Source organism: Rhincodon typus, chromosome 6 (assembly GCF_021869965.1).
Source record: "Rhincodon typus isolate 14 chromosome 6, sRhiTyp1.1, whole genome shotgun sequence".
Classification (NCBI taxonomy): Eukaryota; Metazoa; Chordata; class Chondrichthyes; order Orectolobiformes; family Rhincodontidae; genus Rhincodon; species Rhincodon typus.
In genome coordinates, this window is record NC_063337.1 from 102,570,024 (window position 1) to 102,583,416 (window position 13,393).

The following is a 13,393-nucleotide window of genomic DNA, read 5'->3' on the forward strand; positions in this document are numbered from 1 at the left end:
CATATGCATTGGCAAATCAAAAAACTACAGATTGGGCAGGAAAATTTATCTTCAACTCCCTATTTGTGTTTCAAAATTGATGGAGGATGTGTTGGCTGAAACTTTATGAAAATCAACCTTCTGAGCTCCATACTCAGCTACTTTTATGTCAGCATCTCCATCTTGCACTACCTGTGACTTTGCAACAGCTATTTCAATTTGCCCTTGACTAGTGGCTGTCTTACACCTTCAATGAACGGTGTACTAATATATCATACAGTCACCATTATTAATTTGGGTGCCTCAATTTAATTTGAGGCTGTATAAAATAGCACTTGCATTTGCTGTGACAGTGCATGTGGTGCATGTCCTTGGACTTCAGACAACCCAGGTTAATCTGCACAGAGAGAGAAGATCCATATTAACAATGTTTCATTCCTAACAATCATTCATATTAATTACCTTTTCAGTAACACAGCAACACAGCTAGCACATGACAGATAAACAAATGCTCAACAACTTTTAATAAAAACTCAGTATAGATATCATTGGCTAACTGTTAAAATCAGGAAATGAAATCTGTTCTTGAAAGGACAATAATAGAGACCCTTACCATAGATGCTGTGGAAGCCCATATCCTTAGCCTTTTATACTTCTAAGAATGCAAGGCAGCAGACATGTGACACATCCATCTCTATTTCTGATGGTGTTCTTAGCAGCCAGGAGTCCCCTTCTGTTGCTGATCATGTCTGGTTGCTAAATGCAATTCGATTTACTTTATGCTCTTTGTTGTGCAAGTCACTTCTTCACTTGCAGCCATATTCATCCTATTTCTGGAGGTTCAACACAACTTCTTTCTGGTGCCTTTAATACATTGACTGTGCATGTGGGGTCACAGACCAATAGGGACATCCTCATGGCCACTAGCACCATCACAATTAGAACTTTGACCCTTTCTGTGATAGTGGTAACACTCTGAAGCAATTTCTCTCTGGTGATTTAAAAATGAATTAGAAACCAGTTTTACATGTAAAAAGGTACTAAAACCTGATTATTCTTGTTGTACATTGATACAGCACATTAGAATACTACCTATGATAAGTTATAATGCTGCATGTGGATTTGGAACATCTTCTAAAGAGCGTTTGAAACCCACAAGCCAGGAACTCACACGTACGCTTCTTTAAGCCTCGTCAGGTTTTTGAAAAGCACATTAAACTGCCAATTAAAAATTTTTATTGAACATAACTCCTCAACTTCCATTTTGTCCAAAGACCCTAACTGTCAAACATTACATGTATTGTAAAAAATTAAAGCCTAATTAAACACTACATATGAGATTAAAACATGTCTGGAGGTCTCAATATGTCAAATGTTTTTGACATGATACATATTTTTAAAAGGGATTATTTGTCTTATCTGAATCTAATTTGCATATCAGTAATTCTACTAATTACCCCAGGTAATTAATAGACAGAACAAAGGTTTAATATATCATTGCTATTCACCTAAAATAGACTTAGCTCAGGGCTGGCATATGCAAAGGATATAACATAATAACGGGTGCGACAAATATTAAAGACTTCCAAGTTGAATTTGCTCCCTGCTTTCAGTAATTACCTTGTGTGCTATTTTATCTGCCTGATTAACCTATTTGTTTAAGATATGCAATGCATCTTCAACCCTTTTATATCTACACACAGATCTTGGTTTTTATTCCCCTGTCTTCCCACTGGGACAGTAGGCGAGTAGACTTCAGATAGTTTTTCTCAGCTGTCCAATTGTGTGAATTTCACAGTATCTGGGCAACTAGGCCAGATTCTCTTCTGAATGAGAATGTCATACTCAAGGGGAAAAAAAAACTTGCCCTGCAGCAAACTGCATCTCCAGTTGATTGATATGGCTATGAGGTCTGGAATGAGAACCTGCAAATTATGCATCAATTCTACCGAAAAATTCTACAAGCCCTAACTTGAAATGGCATCAAAATGCTTGCTTTCTCCGTTTAAAGATTATGTTACCTGGGTCTTAGTCTTCTAAAACCATAAACATTAAAGTCATGTAACACCTACAAGCTCAATTGCAATTGCTTCGGTTTTCATGTTCTCAATATCAGGCAGGTGTGCTTTAGCTTGGGCTTTGATGTAACATTTCTCTCCTCCAGCAAAGTGAGTTCCTGTAATTCCCTGTAACACAGAAATGAGTTACTATTAAACACATTGCGTCCACACTTCCTGTCAAGTTGCATTGAAACATGCTACAAAACAAAAACAAAAATTGCATTCACACATTGTTAATTTTGTTCTTATGTCATCGTTTTCTAAGTAGCCAGAGCTCAGCGATACTGCTTATACCCCTCAGTTGGAAGGTTACAAGTACAAGCCCCTAATCAGTGAACTGTCTTGGGCGCTGATCTTATAGGGGATAAATTCTAATGAGGCATATTGTTACAAATGATTTCAATGAAAAGCAAATAAATGTAATTCGTATAGTACAATGTACCAGATTATTATTGACAATGTACTTACAGATAAGTCAAAAACTGGATGGCATACAATAATGGGTTCTCATAATTGAAGACACAGTTATTTGACTTACAGTCTGAAAATCATGAACCTCCACTGCCTCTTCACTGCCACTTCCAGTCCTGAATGTTTCAAGGTTGTTCTCAGTGTCAATTTCCAAAGATCCATCCTTTATCTTTCCATTGATGCTCATGCTATAATGCATATTGTATATCTGCAAACCAATGTTATTACTATGAGAAAATAGTTAAATACAAAGTGCAGACCATCTAGCCTCAGCATTCTGTACAATGCTGCCACATCTGAAACAAAATGAGAAGAGAAAGAGGGACATTTTCTTTTTTAGTTGAGAAAGTGCAAAGGAATGTCAGGTGGGACTGACTATGTCCTAATGGAGATGGACTTCTGCTGTCCCCAAAAAGCATTGGAATACTTTGACACGCTCATGGATTGAGGAGGATGCAGATAATAAAGCACTCTGGAACCATTCATTGGGGCATTCAGGAAATTGCTTAATTTCCCATTTGGCCAATTTGGCTCTGGTCAGTGCTGTGGAGTGCTGTCTGATTTTGCTGTATATTCTTCAGGTGGGCATTAGCTGACATCCAAATGCTAAAGAAGAAAATCTCCATAATTTACGGAGTGAGACTTGCTCTCAGATTTCTCCCAAAAGGCTCTTAAACTAGCTACTAAGCAACATACAACAGCTACTCAGACAGACAGCCTTCTTTATAGTCTTTGTCATTAATGGCGTAAGAAAGCTAAGATCCATTTAACAGTTCCTGTTTGGTTGTGGTCAAAATCAAACTTCAGTGTGGGCAAATGGTATACACAAACCCAAGTCCTGCCAGTTGGTTTTCTTCAGTAAATAAATAGAAATTGGACTTGCCAAACTAATTAGGGAGAATCAAAATGACAAAATATCTTTCAATGTAATGTGTGTAAAAGCTAACCTCTTAACTGTCACATTAACAAAGAGAAAGGTATATTTTATGGACAATGTATTATACAAAGGTATCATTCATCAGATTGCTAGATTAGTAAGCTTGATTTTTTTTTAATCACTTGTTAAGCTGTTAACCAAATAATCTCAGGTTAATATATCAGCAATGTTGATGGAGCAAACATTAAATTAATTTATTTATTTCTCTGGGCAGAATACTGTCCAATGGCAGTTCATCTGAAGCCATAATTTGTGCAAATGTCTATAGAATTGAATGGTTTCTCAAATAAAGTAGTAGATGTTGGCAAGGCTGCCTACTTCCATTTATCTAAACACAGCTGATCAAGAATGACTACTTGCACTGAAGTAAAAACTGGGTGGATGTCCTTGGAAAATCATTCCTTATACTTGAGAGCCCTCACATGAAATCTTCGTAGAGGAAAGTGTCACATAAACCAGATCAGACGGCTGCATGTTCAGAAATTGAAGTGAATTGTCTCAGCTAACAAAAGTCAATTATTTTTCATATCAAAAAGGTTAGTGCTGGACAAAGATTCAGATTCACTACCATTCTCGAAACCATTATCCAGATTAAATAATCAGCACCGGGCTCCATTTATATTTCAAAACATTACTTTAAAGATGTTATTTTTACTACCGTGGTTGTAAAAATCCTTTGAAAGGAATTGAGAATATTTAGTGTGGCATTCATCCAATTTATTGTATGAGTAAGGCCACTCACCCTCATCTTGTTTCATGCATTCAGATAGATCCTAATGCCACTGTACCATTGAATTGACCTTTGAATGGTGCAGGCAGTAAGCCTGGACTCTTATCTGGAAGTTTATACCATGTTAATTGCTCATTGAGACAGATATCGACTTTGTCCAATAGTGTAAAAAATATGTTCATGAACTTGCAACTCCTTTTACATCTCTTTCAACCTTTATTCCCATGCATTAAAATGTGCTGATTCCTCATCACAAAGTGTACACATACCTTTTTGTATCCTGACAAAGCTTCCTGATTTCGGTCTTAAAATTTAGCATTGGTGTAAATTCAGTTCTTTGGTTCTATTCTTAAAGTAACATGTTGGGTTCACTTTTTCAATACTGTTAACAATCCTTTTCACTTCAGTAAGATCAGCTCTCAGATACATTTCTTTCAGGAAAATAAGTTTAACATTCTTCAATTATTCCTCAGAACTCAGTCCCTTACTCTGGGAATCAGACTTATGCTATTGTGCCTCCAGCACCAGAACATATCTTCCTTTCTTGGTGATTAGAACTGAATGCAGTACTCAACATGCAGCCTGACAAAGTGGTATTAAAATTTGACCATTATTCTTCCTGATATTCTAGCATTTAGCTATGTAGTTCAATATCTTATTAGCTTTGATTACTGTACTGTATTAACTAAAGGTGGCCAAATCTTTTTCAACTTCATTCTTAGTCATTTTATTTGTGAGTAAGCGCAGCTATCTTTTCCTTCATGTATGGACAGGTATTTTGTTTGCATCAAAATTTATTACCAATTGGGCTGCCTACTAACAACACATTGTCTAATTCATCTCAATTTCTGAATGCCTTTCCCAACTGTTCTGTTTTTATCATCTGCAAATTTGGCTACTTTATGTACAAGTTTCTGATCCAGGTACTCTGTACAAATTAAGACAACTCTCATCACCAGCTTTGAATACTATCAGTTCACTCCCGTTCCGATTGAGTTCAACATAACTACTATGTTCATTGTCACCTATAATTCAACCTATATCCTATCCAATCTATATATATATCCATACTCTAATTATGCACACCTTTGAATCCAATTAATAAAATCATATATTTTGAAGGTCACAGTGCAACATGCAATGAACTTACTTCATATTTATTCAAGTAGACAAGCAAATTCGTCAAGCAAAATCTTCACTTCCGAATTCACACTGATGATAGTTACATAGCTAATTATTGTACAGATGATACTCCATGTAACACGATAACCAATTCCATTACATAAAAAAAAGGAAGACAAGTCTGTCATTGCCTGTGTCCAATTTGATGCCCATTTTGAATATGGTAAGCACATCAACTTACTTCTGTTTTTCTTGTACATTCACTGTCCAGTAACTCTCTCAATGATTATTAATCAGTGAAATCTCTTCTCTCGCTTCTTTATCTATTCTCCAGAAAATACAATCTATCCACGTCATGGGCTACGGAGACATGTGCGGCAGAATTGGGTGACAAATGTTGCAAGGCCAATTTCGATGTCTTGCTCCATCTTTCATGGTTACCCCGAGCAGCAAGGGGAGATTCTTGGTAGTAAGTAGCAAGATGCCAAACGACAGCGATTAACACTTGTTAAGTATTTTGTTAACAACCACTTGCCTTCTTAATATATAGCCCCCTATCTTATCAAACTCACTAAATGAGCTAGATAAGGGAAACCCCAACATGGAAATCAGACTGGGTACCCAGCAGATTCACCTCGAGCTTGTGTGAATAACCTCAGTGTTGGAAACTGGACACCAACATCTCAGGGGATGCTCCGTGGACACTGGAGGGGTGCATGCCATTGCCATGGACATTTACATCCAACACATACTAGCTTCTAATAATCCTCATGGCATATCTTTGATTTATTTACAGGATGCTCCTGCACTTCAATGCCGCATGGGCAACTATCATTGCACAGTTTCCTTGCTGCACTATTACAATCAGGGACATGAATGCTCGATTGGACCAGGCTGCATTTTCATCCTGTCCACTTGTTCTCATAGTGCTCACTCACTTTGAGCTGACCTGCAGGTGCCATTTTGTGCTTTGGTCCCTCAGCCATAGACGTCATCTTCATGTTACTGCTGTCTTGCCATGTTGTTTATTGCAGACACAAAGATAGGAAGCTTGCCATTGTTGTTGGTAGGTCTCAGTCAAGTCAAAGGGGACAGCCTTTGCTCAGAGCTTCAGTAAGTCTATTCCTAGTGCAGTCCCTGCTCGAGCCTCTCCTCATAAGGGGTGTGGAACCAAATGGTGGGCAGCAATCTATCGGTCTTGACTCTTTCTGCCCCTACTGTGGGCTGTTTACCTCCTGGAATATGAGAGAGTTGGGTATTAAAGGGAGATGAAAGTGGGTGACACAGCTGTTAGTGTTGGTGCTGGTGGGACGGAGGCCTGAGTGAGTGAGAAGGCACAGAGGACATGCATGCAAGGTTAGTGCTATTGGACACTGGGGGAGGTGACAGCAAATGGGGAAAGATGTTACAAGTGATAGTGTGAGTAATAGAGCATGAACTTTGGTGGGAGGTGGGTACAGTAGCAGAGATAGAGCGAGCTTGAGGCACTGCAGAGAATGTGCCAGAACTAATTGTGGCAGATGGCAGAGTGGAGTACATTGACCTTCTCTGTACAGTGTTGGGTATTCCTCCAGACAGTTCAGGTTGCACTAACTGGGTGGCAACCTCAGACCAAGCTGGCATGGTTTGGTGTTGTGGCTTCCACTGCTGGCCCCAGGTGAGGAAGTCCCTCATTGGCACCACTTGTCCAGCAGGATCTCCAGGATGCCAATTTCTCCCCATTCTCCATATCTGGAAAAAGTGACAGCAACTCTGCACGCAGCTCCAGACTGAGAGCTTGTTCGGGTGACTGGGAAATCTTTAACAAAAAAGGTGGTGTGGACTCAAGAGATGCTAGTCAATTCCAGGATATATATTGATTGGGAAGTTGTTCCAGGAACAACAGGTGGCAAGATAGAGTGGAAAATCGGTTGAGAGACATCATGGAGGCCATGATAGATAATTAATGAGGCAGGTTTGCTATGATATGGCAAGAGACCTCTCTAGGGCGTGTAGTGACAAATCCTCCAAGAGACTCGACAACCCTGGCTTAGACAAAAGTAGTTAGATTCAGCCCCATATATTTGTATTAAACCCGATTAACTGATTCCTATTTTATTTGTTATTCAGTCTGATTTTACTTGGGATATATTGGTTTGGAGAAGACGTGATGTTCATGATTTGCGTTGTGAATATTTAGAGAAAGTAGCCATTTGGAATATTTAATATTTCATGCTCAGTATGAGTTTGAAGCACAGTGAATCTTTTGTGGTTTTCACCCCTTGCTGTTATTGTGTAGAAATATACAATTGAAAATTCTTCTGCATAGCTTCAGCTACGACACCCATCATCATTCCCCACCCTGAACACTTGTTTTCTCGAATCACCTTCATCGAAATTTTTTTTGTAACCATCCTGAGGAGCCCCTTCTTTCTCCCTTTGGCAGTTGTCCTTATCAATGTCCCTTTTTCTCATGTTTAACTTATTTGCTGATAATGAGAGGGTCATATGTGGTTAATCTCAGTTGGTTCCTTTGGGGAAAATATTTATCCTGCATGGCCAATTATGTTGACATTGTAATAAATTCCCTTCAACTATCTGCTTTGTTTTCTCATTTTACTGAATTAATGTTTTTCTCCCCCCAAACTTCTTAGGTCAACTCTAATAACAAATCCTAGTAAAAGAGTCAAAACAACTCATGAATTTCAGTGATAAACAACTGCAACAAAGGATAGCATATCTATTATGGAAATAATGGATTTTTAAATTTAGTTTACAGGGAGATTAAATTATTTTGGATAATATTAAACACAATTAAAGATATTCATTGAAATAGTTATAATAAATAACCTTTAGCCATACTTCAATGATATATATATATTCATAACTGAAATGACTGCACAGAGACCAATATCCCATCACCAAGTCACCCTTTATTTACATGCGCACAGTACACAGGCTGTGGCCAGCCAGCTCGGAGTCAGTCCCTGATATAAGGAGATTCTGAATCTCCTGTTCATGTCTAATCACCCAGGGCTCCTCAGTTGGCCCAGGTTAATAACATCAATTGAGGATCGCAGTCAATGAGATCCACCTGGTTCCAATCACTACAGTAACAATCCTCTTATACTTGTATTTAACTTTTACTTAAATTTTATTATAATTATTCAAAAACGTCATAATTTGTTAAGCTTTTAGCTTCAAATTTAACAGTTATAAAAAGAATTTCCAAGGTTTCAATATGTGAACTGAACTATTTGCATTAGATATTACAATGCAAAATGCAATTTAAGCACATCAGTAACCTAGATCACATTATCACAGTCAAAAATTATAGATGTAGAAATAATTCAAAACTCTTGTTCATTAGTACTCTTGCTGACAGCATTGTTACCAAAATAAAACTCTAGTTCAGGTTAACAACAATACACTATTGTCAGCATGCTTAGTTATGAGAAAACATCCATTGTGCTTCTTAAGAGCACAAACAAGATTTGACACTCAATCACATGTTAGGACATGACCAAAACAGTGGTCAAAGAGGTACATTTTAAGACAAAAAAAAAACAGAAATTGCTGGAGAAACTCTATGTCAAGCAGCATCTGTGGAGAGAAAGCAAAGTGAAAATTTCAGATCCAGTGACCTGTTTCAGAATGTCCTAAAGCACAGCCACTGGACTTCTGATGTTAACTCTGTTTCTCTTTCCACAGATGTTCCCAGACATGCTGAGGTTCAGCAGCAATTTCTGTTTTTGTTTCAGATCTCCAGCATCCGCAGTTCTTAGATTTTTTAAAGGTTTTAAGAAAGTGTCCAAAAAGTGTGATAGATGTAAGAAGGGAATTTCAAAATTATAAGAATTGGTGTTAAGCTACTAAAGTAATCCATTGAAACATATAATATAAAGTGTTAAATTCCAGAAGATGGGAGTGGTACTAAATGAATATTTTGTTTCAGTTTTTACTGTGGGAAAAGAAATTGAGGCTAGAGAACGCAGGGAAATAAATTTTGATGTTTTAGAAACAGTTCACAATGCAGAACAAGAAGTTCTGGAGAATGTAAAGGCAGTTAAATCTCTGGGACCTGATCTAACGTATCCCAGAACTTTGTGGGAAGTAAGGGAGAAAATTGCAAGACCCCTTGCAGAAATATTTGCATCATCTGTAACTACGGGTGAGGTGCCTGATGACTGGAGGGTGGCTAATGTTGTACCTTTGTTTAAGAAGGTTTATAAGGAAACTCTGGGGAACTATAGAGCTGTGTCTCTGACTTCGTTTGTGGGCAAATTGCTGGAGGTGATTTTAAAATATAAGATTTATGGACATGTAGAGAGGTAAAAATTGATTAGGGATAGTCAGCATGGCTTTGAGCAAGGAAAACTGTGTATCTCAAACTTGATTAAGTTTTTTTATTCAGGAAGTTACCAAAAAAGATTGATGAGGGCAAAGCAATAGATGTTGTTTACTTGGACTTTAGAAAGCCTTTGACAAGGTTCTGCATGGTAGACTAAGTACTGAAGTCAGGTCACATGGGATTCAGGGTGAGCTTGCCAGTTGTTATATAATTGGCTTAACGGCAAGAGACAGAGTAATGGTGGAGGGTTGTTTCTCGGACTGGAGGTCTGTGACCAGTGGTGTTCCATAGGGCTGGGGTCAGGGTCCTCTTTTGTTTGTTATCTATATAAATGGTTTGGATGAGAATATAGAAGACATGATCAGTAAGTTTCTGGATGACACCAAAATTGGTGTTGTGGAGAATCGTCTTCTCTGTCTAGGATTAAGATTACAAAGGGATCTTCATCAAATGGGTCATTGGGCTAAAAAATGGCAGATGGAGCTAAATTTTAATAAATGGGAGGTATTGCACTTTGGTACAATAAGCAGGGGTAGGACTTACACAGTTAATGGTAGGGCATTGGGTAGTGTTGTGGAACAAACGGATCTAGGTATGCACGTACATAATTCTTTGAAGTGTGCATCACGTAGAGACAGGGTGGTTAAAAAGGTGTTTAGCACGCTTGTCTGCATTGCTCAGACCTTTAAGTATAGAGGTTGGGACCTTATTTTGAGGTTGTACAGGACATTGATGAGGCCTCTTCTGAGTACGGTGTGCAGTTCTGGTCACCCTGTTACAGGAAGGATATTATTAAGCTGGACAGTGTTCAGAAGAGATTTACCAGGATGTGGCTTGGTACGGAGGGTTTAAATTATAAAGGAAAGGCTGGATAGGCTGGGACTTTTTCCTCTGGAGCGTAGGAGGTTGAGGGGTGATGTTATAGAAGTTTATAAAATCATGAGAGGTATAGATAGGGTTAATGGTATGTGTGTTTTCCATAGGAAGGGGATTTCAAGACTCGGAGGCACATTTTTAAAAGGGAGAGGAAAGAGATTTAAAAAGACATGGGGGCATTTTATTTTTAAACATAGAGAGTGGTTCACATGTGGAATGAGCTTCCTGAAGAGGTGGTGGATGTAGGCACAATTACAATGTTTAAAGACATTTGGATAAGTTCATGAATAGGAAAGATTTAGACGGATATGGGCCAGAGGCAGGCAAGTGGGAACCTGTTTAGTTTGGAATTATGTGCGGAGTGGACTGGTTGGGCCAAAGGGTCTTTCTCCATGCTATATAACTCTGTGAAGGGGTTACAAGCATTTATGTAGACAGAAGGGGCAGGGGATAAATCTCTGCAAAGGAGGCTGAATAGTTGGATCCAAAAACTAAAAGAAACTGTTCCTATAAATTTTATTGCTCCAACATCCCTTACTACTTTCTGTATGAAGAATAATTTAAAGTTAATTGGTCTTAGGAATTGATACTCGCATTAAGGCCTGCAGTTATTGCCATTCTTATTTGCCACTAGATGTCAATTGGCCCCCTTTTAGAAGTCAGAGCACAAATAATCAGTTATGTTAGGATGGGTCTTCAGCCATATATAGACTGCACTAAGATGGTAGGTTTTCTTTCTAAAGGATATTAATGAAACATTTGTATTTTTACAATTTTCCAACAGTATCATGGCCATTTTTATCAATTCCACCTTTTAATTCTAGATTTTTGGGAAGGAATTTAAATTTTCCAACCACCATTGAAAGAATAAAACAATTTCATGAAGATATAGGCAGGTCATGAGATTGGACAGGATATTTAAAAAAACAGCAAAGGGCAATCATATCAATGAAAGGAGACATTCGAGCAGGAGGAAAAGCTAGCTGGAAAGGAAAACAAGAAGCAAACATTGGTTCTCTGGAGAATAATTTGATGAATTACTGATGGAAAAATTAGGGAAATAGGGGATAAAGTGAACACATATCTTTTATCTGTAGAGGATACAAATAACAGAAATAATTATGTAGGAAGAAAAAAATTGAGAGAGGAACATAAAATGATGATAAATTGCCAGGCTGTTAAAAGAAATGGCTGCCAACATAGCACATTCATTAGTCTTAAATCGTCTTCTCTGTCTAGGATTAAGATTACAAAGGGATCTTCATCAAATGGGTCATTGGGCTAAAAAATGGCAGATGGAGCTAAATTTTAATAAATGGGAGGTATTGCACTTTGGTACAATAAGCAGGGGTAGGACTTACACAGTTAATGGTAGGGCATTGGGTAGTGTTGTGGAACAAACGGTTCCATTGGATTGGAAAATAATAAATGCAACTCCTCCAGTCATGAAAAGGAGGGAGACAGAAAGCAGGAAACTACAGACCAGATAGTTGAACATTTGTCGTAACAAAATGCTCAAGTCTATTGAGAAGGATATTGTGAGGCATTAAGAAAATCTCCACACATTTAAGCAAAGTTAACATGGTTTTGTGCAAGGGAATCACGTTTGACTATTTTATTAGAGTTCTATGTGGAATTAACAAGAAATTTGGAGAAGAGGAACCTGTGGACATGGTGTACTTTGATTTCCAGAACGTACCTGCTAAGTTGCCTGAAAGATTGCTACACAAAATAAGAACTCTCAGTAGGTGCTAACATATATTAAGAAAACTGATTCTATCAGGAGGATAAAGGATTGGTTAACTTATAGGAAACAGAGTAGACATTTTCAGGTTAGCAAGATGTAATGAGGGGAATGTTAGAGGGATTAGTGCTGAGGTGAAAATCAATCAATTGAATGAAGGAACAAATGTATGGCTGCGAAATTTTCTGACAACACAAAGATTGGCAGGAAAGTAAGTCGCGAAGGCATATAAGGAGTCTGCAAAGGAATCTAAAAAAGTAGGCTCTGAGTTGGCAAATAATTGGCAGGTGGAGTATAAATAAGGAAAATATTTATTTGATCCACTTTGTCAGGAAGAGTAGAAAAGCAGCATATTATTTAAATTATTACAGAGATAGTAGGAACTGCCGATGCTGGAGAATCTGAGATATTATTTAAATTGATAGCGGTTGTTAGAATACCGAGGTATGGATGGATCTGGGTGTCCTTGTGGATGAAAGGTTAGTACATAGGTACAACATGTATTTAGGAAGGCAATTGGAAAGTTGATCTTTATTAGAAGGCAAATGCAATATAAAAGTAGAATTTTTGCTACAGTTATACAGGCATTAGTAAACCATATGTAAAGTATTGTCCGTGACACCACCCACGCCCTCCACCTCCTCCAGAACTTCCAATTCCCCGGTCCCCAACACCTCATCTTTACCATGGACGTCCAGTCCCTCTACACCTGCATTCCCCATGCAGATGGCCTTAAGGCCCTCCGCTTCTTCCTGTCCCGCAGGCCCGACCAGTCCCCCTCCACTGACACCCTCATCCGCTTAGCCGAACTCGTCCTCACACTCAACAACTTCTCTTTCAATTCCTCCCACTTCCTACAGACAAAGGGGGTAGCCATGGGTACCCGCATGGGCCCAAGCTACGCCTGCCTCTTTGTAGGTTACGTGGAACAATCCCTCTTCCGTACCTACACCGGCCCTAAACCCCACCTCTTCCTCCGTTACATTGATGACTGTATCGGTGCCGCCTCGTGCTCCCACGAGGAGCTCGAACAGTTCATACACTTCACTAACACCTTCCACCCCAACCTTAAGTTTACCTGGACCATCTCTAACACCTCTCTCCCCTTCCTGGACCTCTCTGTCTCCATATCGGGCAACCACCT

The 13,393-nt window shown here is 38.6% G+C and overlaps 1 protein-coding gene across 1 annotated transcript in view; it reads right to left on the bottom strand.

Moving 5' to 3' along the window:
- Positions 1 to 13,393, bottom strand: part of LOC109926841 (leukocyte cell-derived chemotaxin 1) — a 110,077-nt gene that overhangs the window by 86,181 nt on the left and 10,503 nt on the right. Inside the window, exons 3-4 of the mRNA XM_048598426.1 lie at positions 2,578 to 2,718; positions 2,052 to 2,165 (exon numbers count right to left, since the gene is read on the bottom strand). Coding sequence (XP_048454383.1) covers positions 2,052 to 2,165; positions 2,578 to 2,718 — 255 coding nt within the window. The remainder of the gene's footprint in view (positions 1 to 2,051; positions 2,166 to 2,577; positions 2,719 to 13,393) is intronic.